This window comes from Argentina silus (genome assembly GCF_951799395.1).
Source record: "Argentina silus genome assembly, chromosome: 1".
NCBI classification, from domain to species: Eukaryota; Metazoa; Chordata; class Actinopteri; order Argentiniformes; family Argentinidae; genus Argentina; species Argentina silus.
In genome coordinates, this window is record NC_139655.1 from 4422890 (window position 1) to 4437889 (window position 15000).

General features: G+C 48.5%; 1 protein-coding gene across 1 annotated transcript in view; it reads right to left on the reverse strand.

Annotated features, from left to right (window-relative positions):
• hecw1a (HECT, C2 and WW domain containing E3 ubiquitin protein ligase 1a) overlaps positions 1-15000 on the reverse strand; it is a gene marked incomplete at both ends in the record, with an annotated part of 43554 nt that overhangs the window by 16186 nt on the left and 12368 nt on the right. The window contains 5 exons of the mRNA XM_083668597.1: positions 1498-1605; positions 4607-6121; positions 6377-6477; positions 6819-6961; positions 13078-13247. Of these exons, the coding sequence (XP_083524723.1) occupies positions 1498-1605; positions 4607-6121; positions 6377-6477; positions 6819-6961; positions 13078-13247 (2037 nt within the window). The remainder of the gene's footprint in view (positions 1-1497; positions 1606-4606; positions 6122-6376; positions 6478-6818; positions 6962-13077; positions 13248-15000) is intronic.

Here is a 15000-nt window from a genome sequence, read left to right on the forward strand (position 1 = left end):
TAGAGCATATTACAAACATTTTCTTCTATCAAAATATGTCCAAGCAACCTCTCACAGCCAGCTTATTCAAATGAGCTGGAAGCGATTCCGTCTCGGTGCGGCACGGTATCTCACTGTGTTAAATCTCTCCCCGGTAACTCCCCGCCGAGGTCCTTTTTGGAGTCTATTTTTAGCTGTCTGAATGGTTGCCCATTTCATAGTAAAACCCAGAGCTCAGCAGGGCTTCTGCCTCAGTGACATTGCACCAGTTTCCAATATCAATACAGGAGAGCCCACTTGAAATTGAAAAGAAAGAGCCATACTTTTTCCTATTTCTATATCATTCCATTTGGCAACAAAGAGCTGAGGTCGCAGGCAAACCATGTCCACTGAAGTGATAAACTGCGTTATCCAACCACAGTCTCTGTCTGACTTGTGGTTTCGTTTAGTCCTATAGGCAACAACATGCAGCAGATTCCCTTCCTTCCCTCTGCATTGTGGTCCAATAGTGGCAGCGAATCCCTGCTGACGTCCATGCTCTGCCTGTCACTATGGAAACGGTGGCGAGACGAGGGCTGTGGTCCCTGATGTGTGAGATAAGCCCCGGTGTTAGTTAAGACCTCCACCTTTGAGACGGGCTCCACCTCGGTCATGTGAACCAGAAGTTAGAGCACCCAAGGGAGACACATAGTAACAGGCTTCTGAACCTCAAGCTGGCAACCCATATGTAGCAGGTTTATGATCCTCAACATGGCAACCCATGTGAAGCGATCAAATGAACGAAAACCCCCTGATGGAAAACATGTTCCTCAGATCAGAGGACTTCAGTGAGAACCGGAATGAACTGGTTTAGAAGGCTCACATCCATGTGGTGTGGCTGGTGGAGAGGAGAGGAGAGGTGGATGGATGGATGGATAGATAGATAGAGGGGAGATAGGTATGGGACAGGTAGGTATGGGACAGGTAGAGGGGAGGTGAGTAGGTATGGGACAGGTAGAGGGGAGGTGAGTAGGTATGGGACAGGTAGGTATGGGACAGGTAGGTATGGGACAGGTAGAGGGGAGGTGAGTAGGTATGGGACAGGTAGGTATGGGACAGGTAGGTATGGGACAGGTAGGTATGGGACAGGTAGAGGGGAGGTGAGTAGGTATGGGACAGGTAGGTATGGGACAGGTAGAGGGGAGGTGAGTAGGTATGGGACAGGTAGGTATGGGACAGGTAGGTATGGGACAGGTAGGTATGGGACAGGTAGGTATGGGACAGGTAGGTATGCGATGAATGTATTGCTCCTATCAAACCCACCTTCGCATGCACGCCACCCACACACGCACATGCACATGCATGCGCGCACACACACACACACACACACACACACACACACACACACACACACACACACACACACACACACACAGACACACACAGACACACACACACACACACACACACACACACACACACACACACACAGAAAAACGTACGCAACAGTAAGGGTGGGAGTGACACAGGAAGGCTTACTTGGAGGCAAGGGTTCATCGACAGTTGGGTAATGGTGGGGATCAGGTCGCAAAGCAGGAAGTTGGCTGACCGGATGATGACTGCATGGCGTGGGGGTGGAGCTATCGCCTATGAACATGAGAAAAACACAGGGAGGTGATCCCAGTAGTCTAACGTGGCTTCCTCTCGCAGCCTCCTGCCCTGCATTTGCACTGATCAGTAGATTCAAAGAAGGTGAAAGCAGTCAGGCGGATGGCCATTGTGACTTGTGCTTTCACCCATCCAGGTTTGCTCTTCATCAGTGCAGATGAAGGAAAGGAGACGGAAAGTGAAGGAGATTGCATAGACTATTGAAATAGAGCCAGAGAGTGTTACAGCTCACAGAGGGAACTACTAGAGGAAATGGAGGTTGGTTTGTGGAGGTACAAGGAGTCCTTTTACAAACATGAACATATATTTGATACAACATTAGATCAGATATATGTCAGAGGGTGATATATTGCAAGCAAAACAAGCTGTTTCAATGTTTTTGAAATATCAGTATTTTTCTCCAGGTTGGATGATCTTTTCTTCTTTTGTCCCAAAGCGCTTGTCCGCAGTCTGTGCCTCCTTTTCTAAGAGGCTAAATAAATCAGGAGGTGGAAAAGCGATTACCCGTGCAGAATGGATGCTGTGCTACTGAAATTTAATGATACTGTTCTATTTCGGGAGCACTCTCCCTCGCCCAGGGAGGAGAGAAGGTAAATACGATCTTAGTTTTGTGGCGAAAGAGAGACATTGTGGGGGTTTGTGTGAACCTGTCCTTCTCTCCCTCTGTCTTCTCCTCCTTTCCCTCCCTCTCCTGGTTACAGTATGTATTCATTATATCTTCTCCTCTGAGCAAGCTGGAAACATACAGCTGCCTGTGTGTGTATGCGTGCATGTGTGTGTGTGTGTGTGTGTGTGTGTGCATTTAAAAGAGAGAGTGAATGAGAGAGAGAGAAAAATTGTGTGTGTGTGTGTGTGTGTGTGTGTGTGTGTGTGTGTGTGTGTGTGTGTGTGTGTGTGTGTGTGTGTGTCAGGAATGTCAGGTAGAGCATGGCAAGGCAGGGCTCCTGGTAGTGAATGACTGTGTGATCTCACATATACGGGACTGCCTTGGTTCTGCTTGGCTGCGTTTGAACTGAGTGCTGTTAGCTGCAGGGGCCCTAATGTTTCCTCTCCCTCTCTGCATTCAGCATGGACTGTACAAGGTGTGTGTGTGTGGTGTGTGTGTGTGTGTGTGTGTGTGTGTGTGTGTGTGTGTGTGTGTGTGTGGTGTGTGTGTGTGTGTGTGTGTGTGTGGTGTTTGTGTGTGTGTGTGTGTGTGTGTGTGGGCGTGTGTTTGTGTATTTGTGTGTGCGTGTCCACAGGCATGACAAGGGGATGATCTATCTCTGTAACTCAGTCCATAAACAGGCACCTCCGGCCAGACCCTCTCTGCTCCTCGCCAGGAGAGGAAGGGCACAGAGAGCATCAACCTGACACACAACACTGTCAAGACCAATTACAGACACAGTGACTTGTTTTCCTCCAATTGCATTTCACATTCTACATCACTCGCTTGCTTCCTGCAACAATGAGATAGTCAGTTACAAGTTCAGAAAATAATAATCCTTAGCAATTCTAATTAAGGGAGACATATCTTTGAAGTGCACAGCCGATGAAAAGAGAAAGGTATAAAAAGCAGTTTTGTAGTCTTGCTGATTGAGGCTGAAAAACGGAGCCGTCAGAATTTTTGCTGCGTGACCTACATTTCCTATCAGCGCTAATGAGAGTCAACATGAAGAAAAAGAAAGTTGTAAATCTGCAGGAGGTCGAGTTGAAAGAAAAACATGCCTTTCCCCAAGCTTTAAATAAAAATATGTCAACATATAAAAACATATCAACGAAAAATAACCCCTCCAAGGTAATGTCGTTCAGTACTGTCAGGAACAACCCTAAATCAAGAATCTGAATGTGAACTCAATTACACAATTACACACAATGTTTTAAAAAACAACCTGCCGTCACAGTAGTCTTTTACTCTTACCGTCATTCAACACAGTAGCATGGTAAAACGGTTGGACAAGCTCTCGTCACACCCCTGCTTTGCTCACGAAACAGAAATACATCACGTTTCCCAACCTCCATTTCCACGTGTCAATGCCGAATCCAACACAGCACAAACAGAATCACCCCCACATCCACAACAAAGCAGCTGATGAATTAAACAAAGCCTGGTACCATATGTTGAGGCAGGAACTGAACACAATGCCATTGTCTGGCCACAATGTGTTTAAGCGCATTGTTTGTGTGGACACAAAACCTAAACACTCACCCCCACTGACCTATCAAATCTCACTTCATCAAGGACCCAGTCACCTTTGACCCTTGTCTAGGAGGATGTACAATGTGTGTGTGTGCATGTGTGTGTGTGTATGTGTGTGTGTGTGTGTGTGTGTGTGCGTATGGTGTGTCTACATTTGTGTGTGTGTGTGTGTCTGTGTATAGGTGTGTATCTATATGTGTGTGTGTGTGTGTGTGTGTGTGTGTGTGTGTGTGTGTGTGTGTGTGTGTGCGTGTGTGTGTGTGTGTGTGTGGGTTACTCCTTGTCATCTCAATTGACCTAACAACTGTTGTGAAAGGAGCCAACAGAAAACCGGCGGGGGCGGGGGGGCCTGTGGTTCCAGATCCACCCACAGCGCTGTAAAGGCCAAACAACAACAACCAGCGGTAGGAGGTTGGCATGATGTTTGAGGTTATGTGAAATGAGGTCAGTGAGACACAGTGTGGGGGTTGGGGAGCAGATAATTAGAGCAGCACTGACGACCATCATCCATCAGGCACCTGTCTGTCTTTGTATGAGGGAAGAAACAACAGGACTCTTAATGCTGCTACGCACACTACTAATAGGCTGCCAACTCTGTTACAGAGGACACCATGGGAGTCAGTAATGATAACACAGCACTCCAACTCCCTCTCAGCATATTAGGATGAATTTTTCTATATGATTCTATTCTATTCTCAGATGTCCACATTTGTACAGAAAACAACTTCTTTGGTTGAACTGATCTACCCTGTAATACACATTCACAGCAGATTATCCAATGAGGGTGAAAGTGTCTCTCACCTCCTGCCATTCTATCACTGGGCCCAGGCTCAAACGATTCCCCGTTCTCTCCTCTCCTTTCCTCCCCCTCATCCCTCCATCTCGTCGTCCCCTCTCCCCCCGGCTCCCGGGTGTCCGGGCTCTGGACAGAGTCCGCCACCGACTCGAAGGCGCTGTTCTCCTCCTCTTCCTCCTCTTCGTCCTGGGAGGAGAAGACGGTGCTCTCTGAGAGCCTTGTGCTGTCCACAGAGGAGAGGCGTGTGTGGCTGCAGAAACGGTTCCGCCCCTCATAGCCTGAGGTACTGTAGCAGGACGTGCTATAACAGGAAGTACTATAACAGGACGTACTGTAGCATGAGTTATCGCACAACTCACATTCGCTCTCTCCCGGATGTCTCGAGGTACTCCCCCCCACTCTTCCTCCCCTGCCCGCCTCCCCCTCCTCGCTCTCCAGCCGTTGGGTTGGCGTCCTCCCCCTCTCTCCCTCCAGGAGCTGGTTGAGTTCAGATAGGCGTTCGATGGACAGGCTCCGGGTGAGGGTCCTTCGACAGCAGGGGCCAGGGCACTCACGCACCTGGGAGGGGGACAGGGTCTCCTCCTCCTCTTCGTCCTCCTCCTCCTCCTCCTCTTCCCCATCTTTGGTGGTTTTGATTGTGGGCTCCTGGGTGGAGGAGTCTGGGTCAGGGGCCTCCTCGTCCTGGCTTCCCTGGCGTAGACGTGCAGAGGGCAGGCTATGGAGTAGGTGATGGATGCGGATGTAGTGGGTACGCGGTGTCTCAGGATCGCCACAGGCTGAGGCAATGACCGTCTCCAGCTCTGACACGGGTAGGGAGCAGGGGCGGTTCTTACGTTTCAGAACGCCACGCATGGGAGGGGAGTCCCTGGGCTGGCAGTCACACCCACCACGCGCTGCTTCACCTTCCCCTCCACCCTCGACCTCTGCCTCTGCCCCTGCCCCAGCCCCTGCCTCCTCACTCTGCGGGGGCCCTGTGGCACCTTCCTCTGGAGTCTCCACCATCGTGGGCCCCTCACTCTCCACCTCCACCTCCCCCACTTCAGGGTTAGGATCTGACTGGACCTCCTCTGCCACCTCCTCCTCCTCAGCCTGGGTTCCAGCCTCCCTTAGCCTCTCTTCCTGCTCCTCATCTCTCTCCTCCTTTACCTCCTGTTCAGCTGGAGCCTGCCCTTCTGTCTCAGTCTGTGGGTCTGCATCTGGCTGCTCCTCCCTCACCGTGCACTCCTCATCCAGGGTGACCTGCTCCTCCAGGGCCTCCTCCCTGCCCTCCTCCACAGGTTGGGCCTCCTCTGAGGGGGAGGTGTTAGCAACCATGGTGTGGCCGCAGGACTCGGTCTCTGAGGCTCCATCTAAGGGCAGCTCTGGCATGTCGGGGCCCATGCTCAGTGTGTCATCGGCAGGGAGCTCAGCACTGTCAGCTGGATCCTGGTCCTCCTCCTGGTTCTCCTCCTGGTTCTCCTCAGGCTGGTCTGGGGCCACAGCACACACAGGCTCCATACATAGAGACACCTCCTCATCATCTGAGAAAACAGAGGGGAATCTGTCATTTGACATACATATAATAAAAGGTCTTGATGAGTGAATTGATAGCTTCAATCAATAAAATTCATATAAACAATTTACAAAATTCATAAGAATACTGGTTGGGGTCAGAGACTGAATCAGTGTTTTCATTCCGTGAGTGAAAACAAACGTTCTCTCATAGAAGTGTCAGAGTGGAGTGGAGATAGAGTGGTGTGGATGGTGAGAGACGGTCGGGGGGGAACCTGGCAGACCTGGGTGAATGGAGGATGTTATCTCAAAGCGGAACTGCAGCTGTCCACTGACATGATCTGTTGGCAGCCGACGGCCAAGAGAGTAGCTCACCACACGGTCCCTGGAAGGAGAGAGAGAAAAAGAGAGAGAGAGAGAGACAGACAAACAACAGACAGTGTTGAGACAGAGCGAAGTAAATGGGGAAAAAGAAGCAGTCAAAAAGTGGAAATGAAAATGAAACCAGGTCCAAGTGGACATAACCTTAGATACAGTAAATCAAATATGGATAGCTGCCCTGCCCCCTGGACCAGGGTGTGTGTGTGTGTGTGTGTGTGTGTGTGTGTGAGTGTGTGTGTGTGCGTGTGTGTGTGTGTGTGTGTGTGTGTGTGTGTGTGTGTGTGTGTGTGTGTGTGTGTGTGAGTGTGTGTGTGTGTGAGTGTGTGTAACCGGGGGGTGACCTACCCAATGGCATGTTTCTCCAGCAGTCTCTGGACGGGCATGGACAGCTTGCCCAGGAATCGTTTAATGATGGGTCTGCTCTTGGAAAACTTGTCCTTCACCTCAATCTCCAGCACATCCGTAGGCAGGGACACAAAGTTAAAACGCTGCATACAAAGAGAAGAGACACGGAGGGGCATGTTACTGCACGGCCCCGGGGATTGAGCCTATCACATCGGTAACACAGTCTGCAATCTACCTGTTTTCCTAGGAATTCAATAGTAAAATGATAAGTAAAATGATAATTTTAAAATGATAATTAGGAGATCACATTTGGATTTGTTTAAACAAACACCATTACACCCATACCAGGTAAATGCTAATAATTGTATGAATTGAAATAACTACTGTTTTCATTTGACATATCCGTCATGATCATTCAGTTATGGTATATGTAATTGAGGATGAGAGACAGTATTTCTCTGTTAAGCAACGCCTTAGAAACCATCTTTGAAACCACCTAAAGCATGGCGAGCTTTTGACACTTCTTTTGATGACAGCTATTTTCCTCAAGTTCCTTAATAGAGAGTCTTTGTCAAGGTCACAGGAACAGTATCTTAATCTGGGAACTCAGCCAAAAAAGCATTTAGAAATCTTATCTGTCTCCTGACTTCTGTCCAATATGCTCTATTATCAAGACTAAAAGATTATATAGATGATGTCATGTATGGAAATAGTACAGAAGACTTCAGTGCTTGTATGAAATGTATGAAACTCCCTCCTTGCCTTACCCCCCTCCTCTCCCTCCTTCCTGCTACTCCGTGTCTCTCTCCTTCCTCCACCCACCCCCCCCCCCCCCTGCCCCCCACCCCCCACCCCTTCTCTCACTGCTGCTGTCTGTGGTGCTGAATTTGCCCTGGCCGGCAGCATAATCTGAGCCCTGTCCAAGGTGCTTAAACGCCCGCTCCCTCAGCCAAGGTTCGGAGCGAGAGGCTTGAACTCCATCCAACACCTGGAGGCTGGGGAGGCTGGGGAGGCTGGGGAGGCTGGGGAGGATCCTGCCCAGTGAACACAGGGGATAAAAGGAGCCAGCTCTGCAGCTGCTAAGAGGAGTGAGACATTCGATTTTTTTCTTGGGAGGTTTTTGAAATGTACATCATAAAAATGATGTGTGGGTTTGCAGCCCGGACCGGACGTGTCACCGGGTTCGCAACGCAACACGCCTAGCCTTCTGTGAAAGTGGATTGGCTACGGTCGCATATGGTCCTTCACAGGTCAGAGAGGGAGAGAGAGAGACATACTGGCCTTGAATGGCTGGGCGGGTGAGTGAGTGAGTGAGTGAGTGAGTGGGTGGAAGGAAGGAAGCACAGTGAAAGGTTCTGAGCGACTCTGCGGCTCACAGTTCCGGGGACGGGGCACCACTGCTATCACATTTCAGCTGCAGTGGCGTGTTCAGGGCGCTGGGTTGGTGGATCTGCTGCTGCTGCTCTCTCACTCACACGGAGCAACAATGAGCTACTCATTCTCCATGCACACTGGCCTAGTTAATGCCCCCCCCCCAGTGCCCCCCCCTCCTCCCCCACTCCCACCCCACCCCCCCACCCCCCACCATTGCACCACCCTTTTAATTCAATCTATGCAGCTGAATGCAATTTGCAACCAGCAGTGTCTCTCTCTCTCTCTCTCTCTCCTCTCTCAGGCTCACACACTCAGACTCACACCATTTTAATTGTAAATTACAGCTTCTTTTTCTTCTTTTTCACAGGGAAAACAGACTGGAAAAAAAACAAACACCTTGGCCCATGTGATAATGTTTACAATTTAGCCTGCGACGACTCTCGCTGTGAGTTTCGCCCACTACCACTATATCAGACACAAACAAGACAGCTACAAGTGAACTCCTGCCAAGTAGATGCTGAGAGTATTCAGGGAGAGCTAAGCCACCTCCACTGTGTCCTTACATCTAAAGACCTTCCTTTTAGGATAGAAGCAAAACACAAACTCTCGTAGTCTCAGTAGACCGCCAATGTGAGGCTGCTTCTCCCATGATAGTAAACATATTGGGATACATCCAAGAAATATTTTTCCTTTGAGCTGAATCCCTTAGGGAAGAGGTCTCTAGAGGTCACAATGTGGCACACTTGGTGTGACTCACTAGGTGAGTCACTACTATGCCTGTATGCTTGCATATGCGGTGCATATGTATCATCCATCCAGCTCTGCATTCCTCTGGCCTGCAGCCATGAGACAGACTGCAGTGACTAAGCAGCTACAATATAGTATGGCCATAGAGGAGCCCGAGGCCGCCACAGTAGCATGGAGACAAACCAGAGAAGCATGTGGATGAAGTCCACAGACACATTAGCATTTGCAAATACAATGTATGCTGACGGTTCATGGTCCTACCAAGGTGCTTGAATAGAGAGACAGAGAGAGAGTATTCAGCCACTTTTGCACAAGGACAAACGGTGTCTGAACACATCTTACACACTAGTCTAGTCTATTCAAGGACAAGGCAGAAAAATACCTGAATAGCAATAATGTAGTCAATATATAGTACAATATATAGTACAATATATAGTACCTATTAGGTGTATAGTAATTAAACACAAACCATACTTGTTGGATTACAATAATTAAGGCGTTGTGTTAAACAGCAAATGAAAATATAAAAGCAAAATATTTGTGATGTTAAGTGTCACTGTCATGTTGACTGATGCCCATCCAATCAGGAAAGCCCCACTCAGCTACCAGACATAACAACATTGCAGCGTACTTAGTGTACCACTGGAGGACAACACACAATCTCCTGCCTAACAATAAACATTCTAGTGGTGGGCTGTGTTGCAATGCTCCGAGGAGGCAGGAACACCAGTGCGCCGTCTCACCTGAGCCTGAGGTGATTGAACGCCTTTCTGCCGAGTCAGACAGGGCTGCTTAGTCAAGCGCTTCGGTGGCGTGCGTACATGCCCGACTCAGGAGGTGGCCAATATGCCAGGCTAGATAAACTGTGACAGAGGCTAAATGCTAATAGCCTGAGAGAGACGGATTAGCCTCAGTTAGAGTGAGGCTGTGAGGTCACGGTCTGATTCATGCTTACGCCATCAGGACCACATCACACTTGATCTAAGCGCGTATGACCTAACAAATAGAAAATGGAGGAATGGTGGAGGACAGGGCTACACTAGGCCTTAGATAACCGTGAGGACATCTACATGATGATTAACTACCTACATGTATTCATGGAGGGGTGCCTGTGAATCTGTTATTGACACTTGATACCGCTGGTGAAAATAAAACCTGATGAAATAGTGAGGCAAAAGGCATGTAGTTGGGAGGGAGACACAGGCGGATGGCTTCACACTTAGGGGCACGCTTAGTGTGTGTGTGTGTGTGTGTGTGTGTGTGTGTGTGTGTGTGTGTGTGTGTGTGTGTGTTTGTACGGGCCCACGTGCGTGTGTTTGTGCCATTATGACACCATTAACCCTCTGAAGCCTTATCGCGATGGAGACACCGTGGCGACCACGTGACCATGTGTGAGCCACGTGTGTGGCATCGCTGGCAGAATATCACACTGTGCGTCCGGCCCTAAATCCTGCTTGACATTTATAGCTTGGGAGACGACACCGGCAGCATGAGTGAAAGTGAAAATGCAAGAGCGACCATGGCGTATGAAGCCATGGAAAGACGTGCTCGTGCGTCATAGCCCACACTCTCCAGTGCAACAAACACACCGACAAATTAAGAGCATCAAAGATACACAAAAGCAGGAAATGGGTTCACTGTAAAGTGAGCACCACTGAGGCGCTTTAGTGGAAGCAGAATGATGTAGACCGGCAATGTGCACATAGACAGCATGTGTTGGAGTAGGCCTACTGTACTGAATGTGGGAGTCATGTTATTGTTCAAATCAGCCCCCTCTGGAACCAGTCCACTGAGAGCAGGGATAGAAGGGGTGGGAATTAACAGGAGGATGAACTCACCTCTCTCCGACACTCTCTCTGTGTCTCAACAGCTTTCCCATCTTTCAGTCAGGTTTAATCTGTTCACCTCTCCTCTCTCCATCTCTCCTCCCTCCGTCTCTCCTCCCTCCGTCTCTCCTCCCTCGCTCTACCGCTCACTGTCTTTCACCCCGTCTCTTCCTCTGCCTTTCCTGTTCTGTGCTGGTTCGCTTTGCTCTCTCTCTCGACTTCCATCTCTCTCACACACTCTTGATCCCCCTCTCTCCCCCCCCCCCCCCTCCCCTCTCTCTCTCTCTCTCTCTTTCTCTCCCTCCCTAGATCAGTCACATGAGGAGCGGTGCAGATTTAATAAGACACACTCAAAGCATCTGCCATCTCCCAGAGTAATGGGAAATAGCACTCATTCTGAGATAGTAAATGTATCATCATACTGTGTGAGAGTGGGTGTATGGACCATAATATTCAGTGAGAGCAGAGTGAACATGGCGTGTTACACAGCCTCTGCTAGACTGCAGGTCTGATGCTATTTCTACAACATCTCAAGGCGCCATTCACATTATACATTATTAACATTCCTGTTTATCAAGACTGCATGAGATAAATAAGTAATAAATGTCCATGTTGATCCTTAAGGCATTTCAAAACCGTACTCAAAAGCAGTTTCCTGGTTTCAAGGGAAGACAAAAAAACCAACAACCTTCATCTGGAGCTGGAAGACAGTGTGTTTGAAACATTATCACACACAGTAACATCGCTTCATGAATCAGATTGATCTAAGCAAATGTAATTCCTGTTACTCCTACCCCAGAGACCCAGTAAGCATTGTTGAACAATTGTCTCATTCACCCCTCTCTATTCCATCATAGTGATCAGGTTCAGAAGAATGTGTGTCACAGTCAAACCAACACCCCCACAGCTTTAATTAAGCACTGGAAGGCAACATTTAGCAAGGGAGGTGGGAGGGGAGGATTACGCTGGAATACAATACGTGTGTTAATGAACAGAGCTGTCCTCAATGGAATTTCTGCAGGGACAATAAGGTACAGCACTATGTGAGACATTTGTGTTCCACCATTAATATGTTCAGGCTGTCGTGGGAATGTACCCCAGCTCTAAGATGGAAGGAAGATGGACAGTTAGCAAGGAGCAGCAAAATGTGACCCCTATACAATTACGCCTGGTACAGGCTGGTGACACGTCCAGGCAGATAGCCTGCCCCCCCCTATATAGGACCTAGCATGCGCCCCCTGTTTATCCATTGAGCCACTCTTCGCAGGATCAGCGCAAGAGGGGCAACAAGTTGAGGGTCTCCCTCATCTCCTCCAGTTCAGTGTTACATTTGTAACCTCTAGTTCTCTTTCTGTCAACTCGGTTCAATCCCTCACTACGGGACCCTGGAGAACACCCCAATTGCCTGGTCCGAACTGGAAACCTGGTCCGAACTGGAACCCTGGTCTGAACTGGAAACCTGGTCCGAACTGGAAACCTGGTCCAAACTGGAAACCTGTAGGGATACGATGACACATCTCGTCTGCATCACGCCGTCTCCAAACCAGTAGTAAGGACGGTGTGAGCCACAGAGGGAGCAGTCACGTCCAGGCCGTGAAACCTTTGAAAGGTATGTGGAGAAGCCCAGCTGAACCAGAAACACCCTTGAACAGGGTCTAGGATGCTGCCAACCTGTGGGTGGAGTGCCTCCGGACGCCCAAAGGGGGCTGCAATCCCTGACAATTGTAAGCCTCAACAATGGCCCCCACAATCCAATAGAGATGCTGTGTAGACAGGGCCCTGTCCTTGGCATGGTTAGCAAAGCCGACCAACAACTGATCACAAACCTGGAACGACACTGTCCTGGCCATGTGAACATGCAGATAGGTACAAAGTGAAAATCATCTTTTAGACATTTTTACAAATTCATAAAAAATGAAAAGCTGAAATGTCTTGAGTAAAAAAAAAGTATTCAACCCCTTTGCTATGACACTCATTTACACTCTTGTGAAACTCTTGTGAAAGGTCCGCAGGTGAACCTCTTTGGAACCTTTCTTTGGAACCAATAAACAGTCTGATAAACAGTCTGATAAACAGTCTGACTGCAGTCTGATAAACAGTCTGATAAACAGTCTGACTGCAGTCTGATAAACAGTCTGATAAACAGTCTGATAAACAGTCTGATAAACAGTCGTCTACTAGTAGTATTCACTGTTCTCTCCACTCCTAGCCACCCCATAGTCCATACATAAAACCCACCTCAAATCATTATCAGTTAGTTCACGTCTGCTAGAATGGCCTAGTCTCGCCTTGTGTCAGTTCATCAGACTCACCTCCCTCTGCCAGACGGGGTTGACAGTGTTACAGACGATGCCTGAGCGCTTCTCCTGGCCGTGGTGGGGCAGAGCCGGGAAGGTGATGTGTTTGCCAGGCTGGATTGCGATCTTCAGGTAAGGATCAGGGTTGAAGAACATCCCTTTCTTCAGACCTGCCGCCTGGAAGTCTGTCACAGAGAGAGAGAGAGAGAGAGAGAGAGAGAGAGAGAGGGGAGAGAGAGAGAGAGAGAGAGAGAGAGAGAGAGAGAGGGGAGAGAGAGAGAGAGAGAGAGAGAGAGAGGGGAGAGAGAGGGGAGAGAGAGAGAGAGAGAGAGAGAGAGAGAGAGAGAGAGAGAGAGAGAGAGAGAGAGAGGGGAGAGTAACATAACTAGTATTAAGTAGTTTGGAGAAGTGATGTATCCCTATACATATTCCCCAGTGATGGCCCTCCCTCTCCACTGAGTAGTACTCCTGTTCCAATGATGGTAAATGCTTTCAAATTGATGATGATGGAAGATGAGAGAGGGAAAGAAGAGCCATGGAAAATAGACAAGATGGGAAGAGAGGGGAAGAGAACACTCTGAATCTCTTGAGAGCTAATATTCAAATATTCATCCCTAGGATGAGAGACGTAGTCCAGTAGATACTGTAAGCGTTATCAAGAAGCTGAATCCATGCAAATCAAGTAAGGTTGCTTCCACATTTTAAAGTTGGTCTAGAGTGTATATCTAAAAAGACCAAAGAAAAGTAATATTTTAAAGTTCACCATAGAAAACCATAGAAAACCAATGGTCCATTGAAACCATGTTAAATCATACAACTTCAAGTGTTTACAGCGTAAAATGTACAAATGTCAGAAAAAAAGCAGCTTTCATGCAAATTATGTTATATCAAAGGAAATGTGGTGTTTCTTGCTTACTGTATAATATGGTTTAAGAGCAGTAGCACTTAAAATCCTCCAGTGATTTTGTGGACGCCAAGCCTACTTAATTTGCATGGATGCAGCTTCTTCATAACATCTATAATTTTAAGCTATTAAAATGTAAAGTTTGTCATTAACATCTAGGTGGCGCTAGAGAATCCGAGAAGGCCTGGCTAAATTGGCACTGTATCAGGTTTTGTTTAGCGGGAAAAAATATCCAAGTGTGCCAATTTTCACGCTCACTTTCAAAAGTGAACGACATTGGCGCTTATCGACTATACTAACAGACAAACGCTAAAAAAACGTGTCTCTCTCTCTCTCTCTCTCTGCAGTGGGTCGGGCTTCAGACCTCTGATGGTTTTGAGCCTTGTTAATGACTCAGTTGGGCCTCTGTGTACTCTGCCCCAAGCAGCAGTCCATTGATCAAAGCCAGTGGCAGCATGGCTCTGAACGTGTGCTGCCTCTAGCTCCACTGGGCCTCTCAATAAATCACCAACAATAGATCGGGAGTGAAAACCCCTTTCTAATTGTAAGCCTCTCTCCCCCTTCCCCCTTCCCCCTTCACACTTTCCCCCTTTCCACTCACACACAAGCACACGCACGCACGCACGCACGCACGCACGCACGCACGCACGCACGCACTTTCACTCCAATCAAGCCAACTGTCGATACAGTTGTCTGAATAATTAGGAACCTTATGACATCTTTCCCCAGGGGTATACAGTAGACTGTGGAGGGGAGGAGACAGTGAGGACTGGAGCTGTTGCAGGAGTTTCTGAAATCCTTCTTTGTACCTCAGGCCTGGAAAATGCCAATTTTCTTCATGGATTTCTCCTCAGCCTGCAACACAGTTCAGCCCCACTTTCTCCTGAGATGTCTGTGTGACCTCAAAATCAACACAAGCTTGGTCCTATGGATCGGAGAGTTCCTGAGAAGGCGATCCCAACAAGTCTGCATCAAAGGCACCCTCTCAGACTGCCGACTGCTGAACACAGAGGTCCCCCAGGGATGTGTCCTAT